Source organism: Puma concolor, chromosome B4 (genome assembly GCF_028749965.1).
Source record: "Puma concolor isolate L17-30 chromosome B4, mPumCon1.1.hap2, whole genome shotgun sequence".
NCBI classification, from domain to species: Eukaryota; Metazoa; Chordata; class Mammalia; order Carnivora; family Felidae; genus Puma; species Puma concolor.
This window is the reverse complement of record NC_141673.1, coordinates 119,004,272-119,025,164: the sequence shown is the minus strand read 5'-3', so window position 1 is coordinate 119,025,164 and position 20,893 is coordinate 119,004,272. Positions and strand designations below refer to the sequence as shown.

Sequence of the window (20,893 nt, the reverse complement as noted above, 5' to 3'; positions counted from 1 at the left end):
GTGGGGCAGTGAGGTAGTGGTGGTGCAGGGAAGCCAGGGAAACCAGGCAGTGTCCCTGAGTAAGCAGCTCAGCCCTGTCCTTAAAGGGAAAGGAGGAGTGGGGGAGGGGTAGCAGCTTCCTACGAAGCTGTGTGTGTGTGTGTGTGTGTGTGTGACATCTTTATTCGTCTGTTGATGGACATTTAGGTTGTTTTCATATCTTGGCTATTGTGAACAATGCTGCAGTGAACATGGGAACACAGATACCTATTTGAGGTACTCATTTCACTTCCTTTGGATATGTATCCAAAGGGGGATTGCTGGATCATATAGTAGTTCTGCTTTTCATTTTTTGAGGTACCTCCATATTGTTTTCTGTAGTGGCTGTACCAATTTACATTTTCACCAACAATGTACAAAAGTTCCCTTTCTCCACATCCTAGCCATGTGTGTTTCTCTTGCCTTTGTAATAATACCCATCCTAACAGATGTTGAAGTAAAATCTCATTGTGATTTTGATTTGCGTTTTCTGGATGATTAGTGATATTGAACATCTTTTCAAATACTATTGGCCATTTGTATGTCGTCTTTGGAAAAATGTCACTTCGGGTCATTTGTCAGTTTTTAAATTGGGGTGGCTTGTTGTTTTGCTTGAGTTGTGTGAGTTCCCTGTATATATTGTGGATATTAACTCTTTATCTGATATTAACTCTTTATCTGATACATGGTTTTCAAATACTTTCTCCTATTCCATACATTGCCTTTTTATTTTGTTAATGGTTTCCTTTGCTGTAATGAAGCTTTTTTGATATACTTTCCTGTGCTTTTGTTATCATGGCCAAAAATTTACTGCCAAAGCCAATGTCAAAGAGCTTTTCCCCATGTTGTATTCGAGGATTTTTATGGATTCAGGTTTTATGCTTAAGTCTTTAATCCATTTTGAGCTGAATTTTTGTGTGATGCAAGATGAGTCCAATTTCATCTTTTTGTATGTGGATATCCAGCTTCTCCAGCACCATTTGTTGAAGAAATTGCCTTTTCCCCTTTGTGTATTCAGGTGCCCATATCAAAACATATGCTTGGGTTCATTTCTGGTTTCTCTGTTCTGTTCCATTGGTCTAGGTGCCTGTTTTTATGCCAATATCATACTCTTTTTGATTACTATAACTTTATAATACAGCTTGAAATTAGGAAGTATAATGCTTCCAATTCTGTTTTTCTTTCTCAAAATTGCTTTGTCAGGGACTTTGAAGAGACCTAAATGGTTAGAATATGATTAGAAAGTCGAATTAGTTCACTTTATTCTTCAATCTGACATTTTTTATTTTTTTATTTTTTTTAATATGAAATTTATTGTCAAACTGGTTTCCATACAACACCCAGTGCTCATCCCAACAGGTGCCCTCCTCAATACCCATCACCCACCCCCCATCTACCCTCAGTTTGTTCTCAGTTTTTAAGAGTCTCTTATGCTTTGGCTCTCTCCCTCTCTAACCTCTTTTTTTTTTCTTCCCCTCCCCCATGGACTTCTGTTAAGTTTCTCAGGATCCACATAAGAGTGAAAACATATGGTATCTGTCTTTCTCTGTATGGCTTATTTCACTTAGCATCACACTCTCCAGTTCCATCCACGTTGCTACAAAAGGCCGTATTTCATTCTTTCTCATTGCCATGTAGTATTCTATTGTGTATATAAACCACAATTTCTTTATCCATTCATCAGTTGATGGACATTTAGGCTCTTTCCATAATTTGGCTATTGTTTAGAGTGTTGCTATAAACATTGGGGTACAAGTGCCCCTATGCATCAGCACTCCTGTATCCCTTGGGTAAATTCCTAGCAGTGCTATTGCTGAGTCATAGGGTAGGTCTATTTTTAATTTTTTGAGGAACCTCCACACTGTTTTCCAGAGTGGCCGCACCAATTTGCATTCCCACCAACAGTGCAAGAGGGTTCCCATTTCTCCACATCCTCTCCAGCATCTATAGTCTCCTGATTTGTTCATTTTAGCCACTCTGACTGGCGTGAGGTGATATCTGAGTATGGTTTTGATTTGTATTTCCCTGATGAGGAGTGACATTGAGCATCTTTTCATGTGCCTGTTTGCCATCTGGATATCTTCTTTAGAGAAGTGTCTATTCATGTTTTCTGCCCATTTCTTCACTGGATTATTTGTTTTTAAATGGACCTAAGAAAAATATCAGAGATAAATTTTTAGCTTCTAGGGGGAGAATTGTAATTCAGTAACATTTCTTTGACCCCAGGTTTAGAGGGAGCGTGTTTTTGTTTGAACACACATAGAGAGGTTACATATTATACTCCACTGCTTTAAGGCTAACTTGGCAAACATCTGAGTTGTCCTGTGTCCCTGAGAGTAGCAGAGGAAGAGCCTGCAAGAGAGCGTGAAGTGGCCTGAGGACCGAGAGGATCTGGGTGGACCTGACAACCCAGAACCAAGGAGAAAGGGAGGACATTGGCAGAAGTAGTAGATGCCAATGACCAGAGACTAGATAGCAGTCACTCTCAGCAGATGCTGATGAAAATCTGGGAATAACTACAGAACAGATGGACTATTTTCATTGACACCGTGAGGCTGTAAAAGTCTGCCAACCCCAACCTAGATGTGACCCCAGGGAGTAAAGAGGAGTGTCAGAAACCTAAAATTACTAAGTTTACTCATAAGACATTAAGAAAATTGAAAGAGACTGAGTTTAACTAGGATTTGTTAAAAATAACGTTAACAGTAGAAGGGCACCTGGGTGACTCAGTCGGTTAAGCATCTGACACTTGGTTTCAGCTCGGGTCACGATCTCACAGTTCGTGGGATTGAGCCCCACATCAGACTCCATACTATCAGCTTCAGAGTCTCTCTCTCCCTCTTTCTATACCCCTACCCTGCTTGCACACTCACACACACTCTTTCTCAAAATAAATAAACTTATAAAAAATAATGTAACAGTAGAAAATGGAAACGAACACCAAGAGGTAAAAATTAAGTCTGGTTTTAAGAAACTCAGGTTACATTTTTGTACATCTGAATTGTTGTACAGTGGTTACTCAACCCTGCTATAGACAACTGCATTTTTGAAAGATCCTTAGGATTGCATTGTAGGGATAGAATTTGATGGCACAAAGGATAAACGTGGAAGACCAGCAAGAGATGATGGTGGTTCAGATGCAGTGAGGCTGAGGAGGTAAACAGAAGCAGAGGTCAGTCAACAGACAGGTGGATAAGTGCGTAGCACCTGAAGCCGTGAAATCATTCAGGAAGTCCACCAATCGCAAGAGAAGAAAGTCTAGAGCAAGAGTTCAGACACATACAGATCAGGGAGACAGGAACCAGCAAAGAGGAGCAACCAGAGAGCTGGGAAGAACACCACGGAGACTAGCACCTTAGAAGCCCCAGTAAGAAAGTTTTTAGGGTGTTGTGTAGAATGATACTGACCGAACAAGAAGAGAATTATAAAGTCTCCACTGAATTTCCTATGCATTAGGAATTACTTACTAAACTCCCCAGAGTTTTTTTAATATTAGAATAGATACAAATGGAAAAGGGGATGCAAATGTTCATTGTGCTGCATTTTGGGAGATTACACTCACAACATCTGCTAGGCTTTATCATTGGGTATAGTCTGTGTTTGTATATTTTAGTGATCTCTGCAAGTTTAAAAAATTTCTTGACTAGTCTATGAAAGTTTATGGAAAATATAAAGAATTCCAACTGAGGTCACACACTGAGCCAGATATTGCTTGGTCAGTATTTAATCCCTGCAATGGTTCTAGATCCATTTCATTGTACCTTTGGATGGGCTTGTCTCACCTCAGGATAGGAAAACTCCAACCTAAGTTTCGGACTCTTGTTTTCTTTATAAAACAGCACAAGTTTGCCAATCTCCTAGCTACATTTATTTTTTTAATGTTTGTTTACTTTTGAGAGAGAGGGAGACAGAGCACAAGCAGAAGAGGGGCAGAGAGAGAGGGAGACACAGAATCCGCAGCAGGCTCCAAGCTCTGAGCTGTCCACACAGAGCCCAACATGGGGCTCAAACCCACAGGCCCCAAGATCTGACCTGAACTGAAGTTGGACGCTTAGCTGACTGAGCCACCCAAACGTCCCCCTCCTAACCACATTTAAACCAGGAATTCCTACCACCCATTCCCTATTCCTCCAGCTCTAGTCATTTTCTCAGTTATCTTCATACACCTTCAGGCATCACAAAGTTCACACAGGTAGGCAGGTGCACACTTGGAGGAAGTAGATTATCAGTTAAATAAGTCAGCATGTACTTATTTAACTTCAGAGTTATTTGGTGTCGATTAATGTTTTCCTCCTCAAAGAGATTTTCAACCCTATGCCATGTCATATGCTACTGTGCACTCATTTTTCTGTTACCCTAGCATACCTTCATCACACAGTAGACGTTCAGTAACTGCTTATTAATTGGCCAGAAAGCTGTTTAATTTCCTCCTTGAATTACAGTGGAACAAACTATAGTGACCAGAGGAGTGAAAATTTGGAAAGTATGGTTTTTATAAAAACAAAAAAATGTAACATTACATTCTTTATTTTTTTTTTAAGTTTATTTATTTTGAGAGAGAGAGAGAGCACAAGGCAGGGAGGAAACAGAGAAAGAGGGAGAGAGAGAGAATCCCAAGCAGGCTCCACACTGTCAGTGCAGAGCCCAGCGTGGGGCTTGAACTCACGAACCATGAGATCGTGACCTGAGCCAAAATCAAGAGTCAACAGTTTAACCGACTGAGCCACCCAGGCACCCCACATTACATTCTTTAAATGTTCACGGATTTGTGTATATTATCTGATTTTAAACTCCTCCAGTCAGAAAGAAAAAAAGTTCTTATAATATATAGAAGACCTGTCTCCTTAGACCAACAGGATAACCAACCCCCGAATTTGGCACCTTGCAGTCCAAGCAGCTGCCCTCACCTGTGGAGGCAGATTTAGCTGATGCGCTCTTAGTTTAGGTTCAGCAGGCCACCCCTACAGTACTGACCTTCATGGCAAACCATGCCCCGCCCCATGAAAAATTTCACTTGGGAAAACAAAATCAAGCTCATTTACAAATAACTCCATCATTAAAATAGGGCTAAGAGTCATCTGAAATTTTAATTCTCTCACGATTCTCACAAATCCATAGGCACCTTCAACTATTTGCTACACCGAACTCTGTTGTAAGAACTCAGTAAGCCGTAGGTGGATTATATAAAATAGCTGGGGAAACTTCTTACCTATTCTAAAGAAAGCCCTAGAAAACATGGGTAGTCCAGGAAGATAATTAAGTTTTTCAAATTAATTCTAACAAGCTCTAACCTTATTCTGCAAGGTTTCTTTTTCTGGGAGACGTATCTTTTTAATGTGCACAAGTGTCGAGGTAAAATAATGTCCAAATGAAAACTGAGCATCTAGTTATGAAGTTTAAAAATAAAATAAGGTAAGCACATGAACTACTTATTTTATATCTTTGTTTTGATAACAGTTGTAATAAATTGAAACTGATATGAGCTAATTGTACCTGCATTTTTGTTGAGAGAAATGTAGTGTAGGATATGTGTAACTGGAGCATGGCCGTTGGGTCATAGATCCGAATAAATGCTTTTGTATTCATAAGTATACAATGACATTGCATTATTACTCCCTGAATAGTGTGGTGGGGGGAGTTGATGTTTTTCTTCTTAATTATGGTACACCTGGCGATTTGTTTTGACCACTGTGAACAGAAGAAAAAAGATTAATTCTAGGACAAATAAATTCGGGTAACACAAAAGCATATTCTCTTTCTCTCCTTTTACAAAGAAGCTATGACTATCCAACAGGCTGTAATTTTTTAATGGGTTGCAAGGTTAACAAATAAGAATGCTATTGTAATTCCCATGCTTCATCTACGTAATATCAACAGAAAATTCAACACTAGATCAAAGCTGCCCCTTGCCATGCACACAAAACAGTGGATATAATACAAATGCTTTTATGTTGCTTTCAGAGTAAATGTCAGGGGGGACAAAACTTACAATTTTCCATTTATTTCTAAATTTTTATGGCATTTAGATCCAGGCAATAATGCTTTATATTTTCAGTTACTATGATGTAGGTTTGATCTGCTTTATTTTTAAGGACTGCCTGTCATCTTGCCATTTAATGCTGGCACCTAGAAATGCATTTTGCAAACTATCCAAGAATAGATGTCCTCCTGCATCTATAAACATGCTTACATTCATGTGAAAGCCAGGTAGTTCAAATGATGCTGGGTTATATATTTTATAGTATTATTTTTTTGTTAAGAGTAGAAGGTAAAGAGATTTCAAAAGTTGTATTGCTTCCCACCTAACACTTACCTACCTGAATTCATTTGCTATTCCTCGTTCTTTATAAGAAGTAATACCAACTCTCCAGGTCTCTTAAGAAAAAAACTCAGTATATAAAATTAAATGATTTTATTTACAATCTTACAATTCAGCAAGAATCATTTATTTTCAGTATTTAACTACATATTAAACACTGATCATATTAAATAGTTTATCTTACATAAGTTTACACTCTGAAGTGTGGATTTTTGATGAGTTAACTGAATTAGTTCAGACAAAATACTTGACCTAGAAGCCTTCAGTGGAAACAGCTACACTTTTCTACACTCAAATTATTTCTCCTCATTCCATACTTTGTACCTATTCTAAACTAGGAAGAACATGGAGCTAACATGGAAGCAGGAGAGTAATGAACAATGTAATCCCCCCCCTCAACTTCCCATTAAAGTTTTGATTAAAATGCACACAAAAAGACCAATAATAGCAGCACTAGAAACTGAGTTTTTTCTTTACATATTTTGACATCATATTACTTAGCTACTTGAGATCAATTCAGAGAGAAATTATATAGCATAGTTAATACAGTAGTATAATCAACAAGGTAAGTTCATGTATAATATATTTATAATTTCATATCCTATAGAGAAAATAACTTTTTTCAAGTATCTAATGTATTTTAAATTTTTAAAATTTTTTTTAAAAAATGTTTTTAATGTTTATTTACTTTTGAGAGAGAGAGAGAGAGCACACAAGTGAGCAGGGGAGGGGCAGAGAGAGAGGGAGACTCAGAATCTGAAGCAGGCTCCAGGTTCCAAGCTGTCAGCACAGAGCCCGATGCAGGGTTCAAAGTCACAAACTGTGAGATCATGACCTGAGCCAAAGGAAGACGCTTAACCGAGTGAGCCACCCAGGCACCCCTAAAATTGTTTTCTTATAACTAGACATACTGGCCAGTCCACAAACTCCCCCAAATCATAATTGAACCAGATTACACTTTCTGACCATAATGCAATTGAGATAGAATTGAAAACCACAGATCAGCAAATTAAAAATCAATAAGATAATCTGAAGTAAATAAATTATAATTAGAACTATAAATTATTTTGAATTAATAAAAATGAGAATAGTCACATATAAAAATGATGAATGGGAGGCAGCCAGGCCTATGCTCATAGGAAAATTCAAATCATTACATGTTTTCATTATTAATTGAGAGAAAATAATGAAAAAAGAATGTAAGTTGAGAAATTTTTAAGGAAAATTAGATGTTCTTCAACACCAGGAAAAAACAAAAAAAAAATAATTACAATAAGACAAAATACACCAAATATCTCAGTGAAACTAGGATAATGTTTTTTTGAAAATAAAACAACAAAATAAATTCCTAATTAATTACTTAAAAAAGAATCCACCAAAAAACTTAGAAATAAGAGATTACAACAAATACAGTTGATAATACTAAAATCTTATCATACTCAATGCAATCAATTTCACAAACACAATCTGGGGCTGAAACATAAATTTTGAAAAAGAAATTAGCCAATATGATGATTTGTGTCTATAAAGGAAAAGTTGACAAGAACCTGAGTAATTTATGCAATTGCATTTAAAGTTCTTGGACAGATAATTCCCATAATATGCAATCTGTTTAAGAAACAAGGAATAATATAGAAAGTTACCTATTTTATGAAGGCCATGTACCCTGAAACCAAAGTCTGACAAATAACATTTTAGGAAGGAAGGAAGAGGGGCGCCTGGGTGGCGCAGTCGGTTAAGCGTCCGACTTCAGCCAGGTCACGATCTCGCGGTCCGTGAGTTCGAGCCCCGCGTCAGGCTCTGGGCTGATGGCTCAGAGCCTGGAGCCTGTTTCCATTTCTGTGTCTCCCTCTCTCTCTGCCCCTCCCCCGTTCATGCTCTGTCTCTCTCTGTCCCAAAAATAAATAAACGTTGAAAAAAAAAATTAAAAAAAAAAAAAAAAAAGGAAGGAAGGAAGGGAGCACTGGGGGGGGGGGAGGGGGCAGGAAAAAGGGAGAGAGGAAAAGAGGGAATTTAGCATTGAGTCAATCTCAGAGATTTAGAGGTAACACTCCTAAATGCAGTACTAACTAACTGAGTGCAGTATTACATTAAAAGACTCTCCAAATAGAACATATTAATGTAACACAGTATCAAAAGGTCAAAAGAAAAAAGTCATCTAGATAAATGCTGAAACACTTTTCAAAAAAATAACACCTGGTCCTGATGAAAAGCAGAGCTCTCACTAAATTAAAAATAGAAGGAAATTCTTTAATAATATAAAGATATATTTCCTAAGCCAATTGTCAACATCATTGTTAGCTGTAAAACACTGGAAGCAGTTCCATTAGAAAGTGAGATTAAGATAAGAATTCTAGTGACACTTTTTTACATTATTTGGGAAATTCTACCTGATGCAACAAGACAGCAAACAGAAGTTTCTACAAAAGCATAACTATTGAAAACAAGAAGATAAGGTGTAAAGGCATTAGTAGACAACATGAATTTTGATCTTAAAAATGCAAAGAAAGAATGAACCAAAATAATTGGTACTAACAATAGAATTCAGCAAGGATATATAGATATGTGGGCATTCTTTCCCATAAAAGTGTATAATGGAAAAAAAGAGCTCTCTGGAAATAATGTAAACATGACTTCTAAAATTAATTTCAAGGTTTAAAAAGAAACCCTCATGCAATCTGTATGAGATTTTCTTTAGAACTTAAGAAAATGTCCCTAAAGATCATTTGTAAATTTCAGGAAAAAAGAATAATTAGAAATGAGGACTTTCTCTATTAGATAGAAAAATGAATACTATAGAGCTACAATAATTAAAATCATATGCTTCTGTTATAAAAATCAACTACATATTAATAAGACAGACAGGATACCCCTACAATTGACCCTAGTATCTATAAAAACCTGCCACAAAAACCAAAACAATAAGAAATAGATGAATAATGCTTAATTGTTTTCTAATTTGGAGAGAAGAAATAAGATAATCTTACATTAAGCTGAACACCCAAATATTTCCCACGTATATTAATGATTTCATTATAAGAAATAAACCAAAAGCAACCAGATGATGGTTTCACAATCTCTTCTTAGGAAAGGATAAAACATAAGAAGTAATAAAAGGAATTACAGAGAAAAGATGTGATAGCTTTGGACTGCGTAAACATTTAAACCTTCCAGAGATTAGAAAGCATTAGAAGTTAACTAAATACAAACTGGATAAAAACCTTAGAACAAATGGAAAAGGGTTAGCATGTGTAATGCACGAAAGGCTCTTACAAATAATTAGGAAAAACGTTAACACCCCCCAATGGAAAATTGGGCACAAGACATTGATTTATTTATAGAAGAACAAATGCAAATGCCACCTAAACCTATAGATGACTACCCTAGAAATAAAAATACAAATTACAACAAAATTACTATTTTTTACTCCTCAAAATGTCAAGGATGAAAAAACATTTAACAGTGATGAGAATGTGCCAATGTAACTATTCTCAAACACTAATGGTAAGACCACAGAGTCCAGGTTTCATGTAAAGTGATTTGGCAACACAAAAAAATGGAAATAGTTTGTATCATTGACCCAGTAAACCCACTTATTAGGACTTACAGCCTAAGGAAATAATCAGAACTGAAAAAGAAAAATTTATGTACATGGCAAAAAATAAAATGAGGCCATAAGAAAATTATTAATAAGTAATGACACATTCATAGATGGAATATTAACAGTCCCAAAAATTCATTTCTCAAAGAACAACCTTGGAAAACTGCTAGCTAATCCAACTACAGGATGAAATATTACAGAACTGGAATTTGAACACTGTAAATAATCAGCTTAATCTTCCACCGTGTGAGGTGGTTCATTGACAAGAGCACCTACGTGAAAAGCTCTAGAAAAGCTGAGTGGACTGGCTGAGTAAGCAACCGCGGGTAGAGTGGGCCCTCTCCATCTTTCATTGCCATCGACCTTCAGAGTCCAGTTCTGTATAAAATTAGGAATCTGAATAATGTGACTGCAGCCTGGTACAGAGCTTCCACAGCCACGTGCGGTAAGACGAGAACGTCACCGCCAGGTATGTCATCTTTGTTCCCAGGCTGTCTTGAGTCGCTGAAAGCTTGCTTGACATTTCCTCCAGCCATGCTCCTTGCTTCCTTGACATGCTCCAGTAAGGAATAATGACATTAAAAATAGTGTATTTCCCCTCATCTTCATAGGAACCACCTAATGTGTGTTATAAAGTAGGAGCAGAAGGCAACTAAAGGTTGCCTGTTTAAAATCAGATAATGTCCTTCTATTCTGTTTTCAAAAGGCCAATCTGAGAAAGTGACTACGAACAATGAATTATTTTCTCAAATGTGGCTGTCTTGCAGAAAATTAACATAGGTTTCACCCCAGGCTATATACTTAAGTATTTTTCAGATGGATTAAGATCAATATGATCTTGAAAAATAACCAAGATATCATTATGGGGCCTCCAATGCCCTTCTCCAGGCAAGGAAGTGTATATTTTGGTGTCTGACCATCTCCATAGTCCTATGGCCAAACACAGGACACATGCTGCCAGTTCAGCATGACAGTTCACCATCCCTAACAAAGAAGGCACTCTCAAGACTCCCTCAGCACCACTGTGTGTACTCTCATTTGCCTCTGTCAGGGCACTCTGGTTTGATGACGGTGCATGAGTATGCAAGATGGCTGGGAGTAAGAACATAACCAGCCTGGTAACTAGAACAAACTGGTCTTTGAGGACTAGTCCAAGACCTCAGCCCAACAAACATGCCAGCACTACACAGCAGATATGTAGTGATTGTGTCCGGGAGACAAATGGTAATCTAGAGGGCATGTACCTCGGTCCACCTACAAACAGAGCTACTTAATTCTCCTCTGTTTCTCCTGTAGCATAACTAAAAGAGACACGAGGGACAGGCTGGGGGCAGCACCTTACCTAAACCTAGAAGTATAATTTAGAAGTAAAGGCTCAACTGATGAATGGATAAACAAATTGTGGTTTATATACACAATGGAGTACTACGTGGCAATGAGAAAGAATGAAATATGGCCCTTTGTAGCAACATGGATGGAACTGGAGAGTGTGATGCTAAGTGAAATAAGCCATACAGAGAAAGACAGATACCATATGTTTTCACTCTTATGTGGATCCTGAGAAACTTGACAGAAACCCATGGGGGAGGGGAAGGAAAAAAAAAAAAAAAGAGAGGTTAGAGTGGGAGAGAGCCAAAGCATAAGAGACTCTTAAAAACTGAGAACAAACTGAGGGTTGATGGGGGGTGGGAGGGAGGGGAGGGGAGGTGATGGGCATTGAAGAGGGTATCTTTTGGGATGAGCACTGGGTGTTGTATGGAAACCAATTTGACAATAAATTTCATATATTAAAAAAATAAAAATAAATTTAAAAAAATAAAAATAAATTTAAAAAAATAAAAAGTAAAGGCTCAGTTTTAAAGGTTCTGGATATTTGTGCAATATGCCCAAATCAGAGAGTGGCAAAAAGCTTAAAAGCCCATGACCTACAGAACAAGTACAGGTGTAAGTTGCCTCTAGGGCATCCAGTGTTTGGTTGGTAGAGAAGGAGCCAAAGGAATGGCTTGAGCAGTCCCATATGGGGACAGGGGCCCATAGCTGCCTATTGAGAAGGTCAGAGGAAGCCTGTGAGTCAGATCCAGTGAATGGTAAGGCATCCCCAAAGTGTTAAGGACAACTCAGAGTAGGAGAAGCACCTATCTTACAACCCTTCACCTCAGGTAGACTCCAGAGAACACAGATAGACCATAGAGCAAAGCAAGCAGCCAAATGCAGGGTAACCATGAGACATGAAAGTGGCTTCAGGAGCTCAGAGCACGAGCAGTGCAAGGCAGAGAGGAGCAGCATGGAACTGAACTGGCACACAAGTTCAAAACCTGTATCCAGTCTCTTCCATACTGGCTAGACTGGCCAAAGGTCAAATGAGAGGAAAGGCAGAAACAGAAGCTTCTGGAAGGCAAGTTGCAACCCTGACTGTGTGAATCCTGCCCTTAACATTCAGCAATGAATATTCCTCCCTTTTAAGATTTCCTGTAGGTCAACTATATAAATATAAATATAAATATAAATATAAATATAAATATAAATATATATTGCTTAAAGTTCACAAACTGTCAGCAGTATGTGGAAATTTACAAAAAAAAACCTAAAAACTTGACTTCTTAAAGCAGAAACTACAATACCATATAAGGGCATTTCTGTTCTGCTAATATCTGATTTAGACATGACACTTACACAGATTATACTCTGAATGCATACTTAAGTAAAATAGTTAATTATCATTAAAATAAGAATAATACTGAGATACAGCTTTCTAAAGCAAATATTACCAATGAGTTTTATGCTTTCTTCCAAATGAAAAATGTTGAGCTGTTTGTCCTTTCCTTATTCAAAGAAATGTGCATTCCCCGTGAACTAAAACACCTAAATTATTGACAGAACTATAATACAAATAAATACTTTACCTTCTGGCTATTTAATATAGCAATAACCTTTACAAGCTAATATTTATCATGCACATCACACAAAAGAGTCACAAACCTAATTTTGCTACTGCCAACATTGATATGCTGCTGCTAATTTGGGATTACAAATGTTTATGTCACTTTTGTAATTAAGGGGTTAGAATGACGTTAGCAGACAGTGTTTGTACTCCCCCTAAAAGAACAAAAATTTAGAGGGCAAAATCAGCTTGCCTTTCTGGAATATTTATATGCTGATAAGCTCATGGGAAGTTTGCTCTTCAAAAATACAAAACATTCTGGGGAAATTTAATTTGAATTCAATCAGACCCTGTTGAACACACTCATCAATAATTTTCACTTACTGGCTACCCACTTTGCATGGCAATATCTTAAGTGAGACACCTTTTTAAGAACATTCAGCCCTCTCCTTCAGATTATCCTGGTGAAGGAAAAAAAGTCAATGAACTAACATTAGAGCAGATACTGCAAGGTATAAGAATTAAACAAAAATTCTGAAAATTCAACTCATTTTGACATTTTTTATCTCGATAATATACACACACCCATGTGCATAGTTATAATTTTACATAAATGAAGTGTAAAAAAACTAAAAGGTTTTTTTTTCTGTTTCCTTCCCCCTTTTCTCTCTCCCTAGCCCACATTACTTCCCCCTCAAGGGAACCTTTATTATAAAGCATGTATTCTTTCATAGCTTTTGCAGATCTATATACATGTATTTACACACACATACACATGCAATGTTTTTATATAAATAGGATCATAATAGAAATACTTATACATCTTGCTTTTCTCCAATTCCTTAGCAGGAATCCCTGCACATCAGCCGGAAGAGCTATAATTCATTACTGGCAATATAACATTGCATGTGTTGGATAACATGCTTTATATAAGGTTTGCTCTATTGTTAGAGATTCACTTTGTTTCAGCTTTTTGCCACTGTGAGAAATGTTACATCTCTGAAAATGTCCTTGTATGCCAGGATTTTAGTTTTGTGGGTAAGTTCCCGGGTAGGATTCTTGAGTTGAAAGGTATGTTTGGTTCTGATAAACTGCTTTCCCAAAAGGCCCTAACAGTTGACATTTCTTCCAACACTTTGTGAGAACATACTTTTTCTGACATCTGGTTCGGTACTGTTCTCGTTCTTTTTAATCTTTGCTAATGTACCTGAAGTAAAATGATATGTTATCATTATTTTAATTTCTATTTCCTTGTCTACTAGTACTTACTGTCTTTTTGGATTTGTTCATCCTGTATTTCCTGTTTCTTTTGCCCTTTTTTCTGTTGGTCTGTATTTTCGTAGTCATTTTGTAGCACTTTCATGTATTAGAAATACCATCCCTTGATTTCTCATCTGTGTTGTAAATATAGTTTTCCAAATCTATCATGTGTCTTCTGACTTTGTTGACATATTAACGCTTTTATCTATTTTTCATAGCCAAATATGTCTACTTTTTAATGACTTCTGAATTTTAGTTAAGACATTTGTACCCCTGGATTGTTCCTGAAGCCCTCTGGGTTCTCTTTCCAGAGTTTTCTTCACTCCCCTATTTGCACTTGTCTTTAAAGCATCAGGAATTATTTTTCTGAACAGTGTCAATGGTGACCCAGTTAACAAAATTCAATTTCCACTGTGTCTCTAATAAGGTAGAATGGAATCCATCTAACCTCTTAGCATCTCCAAATACCTACCACTTGCAGGACAACCATGAAAGGCAGGAAGACATCAAAACCTAAGTCATGATCTCCACCACCCAAAAACCTATGGCCCCACTATAAAAAAAAAAAAAAAGAAAGAAAAAACCACAGGTAAAAATAGTGATATTTTATGTTTTGCTTAGGGCTGCATAGCAGCATTCCACAGACTGGGTGGCTTAAACAACAAATTTATTTCCTCATAGTTCTGGAGACAAGAAATCCAAGATCAATGTGTTGACAAGATTGGTTTCTTCTGAGGCCACTCTCATTGGTTTCTGGATGGCTGTCTTCTCCATATCTTACATGGTCTTCCTTCTGTTGTGAGTCTGTGTCATAACGTCCTCTTACAAGGACGCGGTCATATTGGATTAGGGCCCACCCTTGTCACATCCCTTCAGAGACCTTTTCTCTAAATACAGCCATACTCTGAAGTACTGGGGGTTACGTCTTCAACATATGAATTTTGAGGGGGCATTCCAAATGATCTATACAGCCTGTAAGTACTATTGGTATTCCCTGAGAGGGGGAATCACTGGACGGTAGGTGAGAGCTTCTTGGAAGAGCTAGCACTGGAGACAGGCACTGGAAGCATACTTCAGATTTCAGTGAGGCTGTGGAAAGCTTTTCTATGAGAAGATTAAAATAAGCAGAATGATAGCTATAAACATGGTGTGTGAGGTTCCAGTGAGGTAAGTCGACCAGAGGAGATAGTTCGTGCTGGGGAGAAGCGGGTGATAAAATCGGAACTGCTGAGATTGTAAGTAATCTGGATTTAGGAGAAGTTTAGCCTTAATCAAAGTAGCAAAAAAAGCATCATAAATTTCTGGGAAATGAAACTTCGTAATTAACATGATATTTAAGGAAGAGAAGTCTGGTCTTCATTTGTGAGATGAAGCATGGAGAACAGATTAAGACTCTGCCACAATTATTAAATGAGAAGCTTAGCCCAGAGTGGTAGCAATGGTAGACAAGAAGAAATTGTGGGTGAATATTAGACATGTCAAAAAATGTATCAAAAAAAATGACAGAAGTTGATTGATGATGGTTTGTTTATAGGAAAGGAACAAGAGGGATAAGGCAAAGGTGGTATCAGTATTTGCTGGGGTTGGGGGGAGAGCTGCAGAAACAATGGTGCCAGGCCATTAAGCTTGTGGTATACAGAATCCTAGATGGAGAAGAAAAGTGACCACCGGTTCATTTGAGCCTGAGAGTTTGAGATGGAAGTACTGAATAGGAGATGAGAAATTGGGGCAGGAGCTCTGACAGGGTGAGAACACCCAACATGAGCTGGGTATCAGACAGTCATCAGTATTGAGTACCCTGTGGGAAATTCAAGAAACAAAGAGGGGAGTGATTCAGTCTAGGAGGCAAAGCGATTATTTACTCATCCAGCAAAATTTTCTTAAGGACCTATCTGTCGAGCACTTCCTCATGTGCCAGGAATACAGTGGTAAATAAGAGAAGGGGTGTCCTCTTCAGAAACCTCATCCTCAGCCATGAAGGCCAGGGATGGTCAATAATGTTAAATGATGAAGAAGTCAGCCATAGAGGGACAGATAAAGGGCCTTTGTATTTGTCAATAGAGTGGTCACCCTTGACTTTCTAGAAGGCAGTTTCAATAGTTTTGGTAATAGAAATCAGATTGAATGGGGGAACATTTGGTGAGACAATGGAGCTAAGAGCAAGACTCTGTTTATTCCCAGAATCTGTTTTGTTTTCCACTCCCCTGGCACTTATTCAGATTCTTTGCCACCTTCAGTTTGATTAATTTCTGTTACAATAGTAATCCTCTGATATTTCAATTCGGACTCTAAATAACATTAAAGTCAAGTTAAAATGTAGTCACAGATCAGTTTCATGCTTCTAAAAACATAATAACCCCATACTATATTTTTATGTTTTTTGCCATTCAGACTCAAATGAATAATATAAGTGGATATCACCAATACATTTTAAAATGGTAAGACTTTGCAAGAGCCATGGAAGCTTTTTAATCAGCACTGAGAGAGATGATTAGCAAAGAGAAAGAAAAAAATAAAAAGACCATCACTTGAAGTGGTGGCAAGAATCCAGCTTTTACTGTCTTTCCTTGTGCCTGGGACAGTCTAGGACAGGATCAGACAGGGCTCAGATATTTGGATTCCCTCCACCTCCTCTGTCTATTCCTGTGAAGAAGAAGGGAAAGAGAGAACAGAAGGTGATGCAGAAATAATGTGCAGAGTTTGGTTGGAGAATGGTTTCACTCTTCTAGTCTATTACTAATCTCTATTAGCATGGTCTCATTAACAAAGATTTCGTGTTGTTTTGTCTTATTTGAAAGAGAACAGGAACGTCTGGTTGTCATATGTAACATTTCATGTTTCTCTGATTGCTCCATGCATTACACCTCTCTGAAATACTCACAGCTAGCTGATCTGTGTCATCCAGCAATTTCCCATAGATCTTGAAATGAATGAGCTGGATTACGTGAGAATATGAATGCTGTAGGTTCACCTAGTACATTGGACATGAGACTAGGAAGGTAGACATCTGTGTGAGTCTCTATCCCGGTTAAAACTGATCGGCACTACCAGTCACGGTTGTTAACACATAGTATAGATATTCATTGATTTGATTCTGTTGGACTTGATTTGGTTAGCATAGTTTGGAGAAATTCAGTTTCTCTGTGTTTCTACATCTAGATTAGGAATCATTCCTGCCCCTGTATTATACGACATAATGATCTATAACTGCCTTTAAGCCCAGCTAAGAAATGTATGCTCAGGTGTATGTTGAATATAAGTCATTCTCCAATAAGCACCCATACTCTACTCCCACCCTGATTCTGACATATCCATTGAACGGACATTTCTGCACAAGTGCAGTCAGGGGATGCAGTGGTCAAAACAGACAGAAATACTTCAGGAGAGGCTCATTAGCTCTATAAATGTGAAGCCAAGTATACAGATCGTCAGAAGCTCTGATGATGTTGCTACGGCTTTGAGAATTTGGCTATACTGACAGAGTAGAAAAAGACAACAAACTTTATTCTTTCTTGGTAAAGGTTTTTAAAGTTAGGTCTGAAGATTTGAATAGTTTGAGGTTCTACATTTATAAGGGAGTCAAGCCTGAAAATGAGCTGTGTTCTTGTTTGGGCGTAACATAGGAGATGGTCCTTGAAGTGGAGAATGTGCAGTGCTTAGACAGATGAGTCACTGTGTAAGGCTGGTGGTTGGGGGAATCACAGCAAGATTCTATTGGTATAATGCCCTTTTTTAAAGTTTTTATTTAAATTCCTGTTAGTTGCCATACAGCGTACTATTAATTTCAGGGGTACAATATAGTGATTCAACACTTCCATACAGCACCTGGTGCTCATCACAAGTGCACTTCTTAATCCCCATCACCTATTTCACTCCTCCCACCGTCCCCCCTGGTAACCATCAGTTTGTTCTGTGTAGTTAAGAATCCATTTCTTGGTTTGCCTTTCTCTCTCTCTCTCTCTTTTCCTTTTATCATTTGTTTTGTTTCTTAAACTCCAATGTAAGTGAAATAATATGGTATTTGTCTTCTCTGAACGACTTATTTTGCTTAGCATAATACTCTCTAGTTCCACTCATATTATTGCAAATGGCAAGATTTCATTCCTTTTTATGGCTGAGTAGTAGTCAATTAAATCTATATCTATCTAGCTATAGATATAGATATAGATATAGATATAGATATAGATATAGATATAGATATAGATATAGAAAGATATCTTTATCCATTTGTCTATCAATGTACACTTGGTTGTTTCCATAGTTTGGTTATTGTAAATAATGCTGCTATAAGCATCAGGGGGCGCATGTGTCCCTTTGAATTTGTATTTTTGCATTCTTCCAGTAAATACCCGGTAGTGCAATTGCTGGATGGTAGGGTAGTTCTATTTGTAACTTCCTGAGGGAACTCTATACTGTTTTCCAGAGCAGCTACACCAGTTTGCATTGTCACCAACGGAGCAAGAAAGTTCTCCTTTCTCTTTTCTCCTTTCTCCACATGCTCGTTAACACCTGCTGTTTCTTGTGTTGTTGATTTTAGCCATTCTGATAGGTATGAGGTGATATCTCATTGTAGTTTTGATTTGCATTTCCCCGATGGTAAGTGATGTTGAGCATCTTTTCGTGTGTCTGTTGGCCGTCTCTATGTCTTCTTAGGGAAAATGTCTATTCATGTCTTCTGCCCATTTTTAATTGGATTATTCATTTGTGGGTGTTGAGTTTTAGATATATTTTGGATACTAACTCTTTATCAGATATGTCACTTGCAAATATCTTCTCCCATCTTTTTCCCATTGAGTACTCTTTCCTGCTTTGTCAAAGATTAAATGACCCTATAATTCTGGGTTCCATTGATCTATGTGTCTGGTTTTGTGCCAGTACCATACTGTTTTGATTACTACAGCTTTGTAAGATAACTTGAAGTATATAATTGTGATGCCTCTGACTTTGCTTTTCTTTTTCAAGGTTGCTTTGACTATTCAGGGTCTTTTGTAGTTCCATACAAGTTTTAGGATTATTTGTTCTAGGTCTGTGAAAAATTCTATTGGTATTTTGATAGAGATTGAATTAAATGTGTAGATTGCTTTCGATAGTAGACATTTTAACAATATTTGTTCTTCTAATCCATGAGCATGGAATGTCTTTCCATTTTTTGTGTGTTCTCCTCAGTTTCTTTCATCACTGTTTTATAATTTTCAGAGTACAAGTCTTTTACCTCTTTGTTTAGGTTTATCCCTAGGTATCTTATTAGTTTTAGTGCAATCATAAATGGGATTGATTTCTATTAATTTCTCTTTCTGCTGCTTCATCATTGGTGTACAGAAATGCAACAGATTTCTGTACATTGATTTGTATCCTGAAACTTTACTGAATTCGTTTATCAGTTCTAGCATTTTTTTGGTGAGTCTTTCAGGTTTTGTACAGAGAGTATCCTGTCATCTGGAAGTAGTGAAAGTTTTACTTCTCTTTTGCCAGTTTGGATGCCTTTTATTTCTTTTTGTTGTCTGGTTGCTGTGGCTAGGACTTGCAGTACTATGTTGAACAGCAGTGGTGAGAATGGACATCCTTGTCTTGTTCCTGATCTTAGAGGAAAAGCTCACTTTTTCCCCATTGAGGATGATATTAGCTGTGGATTTTTTATATGTGACCATTGTTACATTAAGAATATGCTCCCTCTAAACCTACTTAGTTGAGAGTTTTTATCATGAATCAATGCTGTACTTGGTCAAATGCTCTTTCTGCATCTATTGAAATCATTATATGGTTCTTATACTTGCTTTTATTGATGTGACGTATTGCAGCGATTGATTTGTGAATATTGAACCACCCTTACAGCCCAGGAATAAATCCCAGTTGATCGTGGTGAATTATTTTTTTACTGTATTGTTGGATTCAGTCTGATAGTATTTTGTTGAGGATTTTTACATCTGTGTTCATCAGAGATAACTGGCCTGTAGTTCTTTTCATTTGTGATGTCTTTATCTAGTTTGGGTATCAGGGTAATGCTGGCCTCATAGAATGAATTTGGAGGTTTTCCTTCCTTTTCTATTTTTTGGAATAGTTTAAGAAAAATAGGTATTAACTCTTCTTTAAATAATTGGCATAATACTCCTTTTTTTAATTTTTTTTTAACATTTATTTATTTTTGAGACAGAGCATGAACAGGGGAGGGGCAGAGAGAGAGGGAGACACAGAATCTGAAAGGGGCTCCAGGCTCTGAGCTGTCAGCACAGAGCCTGACATGGGGCTCGAACTCACGGACTGTGAGATCATGACCTGAGCCGAAGTCGGATGCTTAACCAACTGAGCCACCCAGGCGCCCCGGCATAATACTCCTTTTTAAAGATTTTTCTGGCAGCTCTGACTCCTCTCCCCTTCATCCTCTGAACTGCTGCACACTATTCCATACTACCAAGGCATGCATTTCTTTTCTTCCCCTTTTTTCCTTTCCCTTACCTCTCAAAGCCCCAGACCACCAGACAATCAGAAGGAACACAGGGTAAGAAATATGATAAGGGTTGGTTGGGGGCGCAAAGGTATTTCCTCTTTCTCCCAGCTTGAGCCCCAGTTGTGTGTAAGTAATTTCTTATTTACCCCAAAAGGAAAACTTGCTTGATAACAGTCTTTGTAATTGAATACTTGTTTATGATCACCTTTCTTGTAGGTATCTCTAAAGAAGAAGAGCCAAAAATATTGAGGCCCCCAAGACGGCCCCGGAAACCCAAAACATTAAATAACCCTGAGGACTCCACATACTATTATCTACTACATGTAAGTGGCTCACTCTTACCATCAGATGGGAGCCATTGCAGCCACT

General features: G+C 37.6%; 1 protein-coding gene across 3 annotated transcripts in view; it reads left to right on the top strand.

Annotated features, from left to right (window-relative positions):
- The window catches only part of MYO3A (myosin IIIA), a 256,791-nt gene that overhangs the window by 222,721 nt on the left and 13,177 nt on the right, over window positions 1-20,893 (top strand). For 2 of the 3 annotated variants that reach the window (XM_086714701.1, XM_086714700.1), the window contains one exon: window positions 20,741-20,847. The exons of the other annotated variant lie outside the window; for it this stretch is intronic. In XM_086714701.1, the coding sequence (XP_086570827.1) occupies window positions 20,741-20,847 (107 nt within the window). The remainder of the gene's footprint in view (window positions 1-20,740; window positions 20,848-20,893) is intronic. 3 annotated transcript variants of the gene reach the window in all.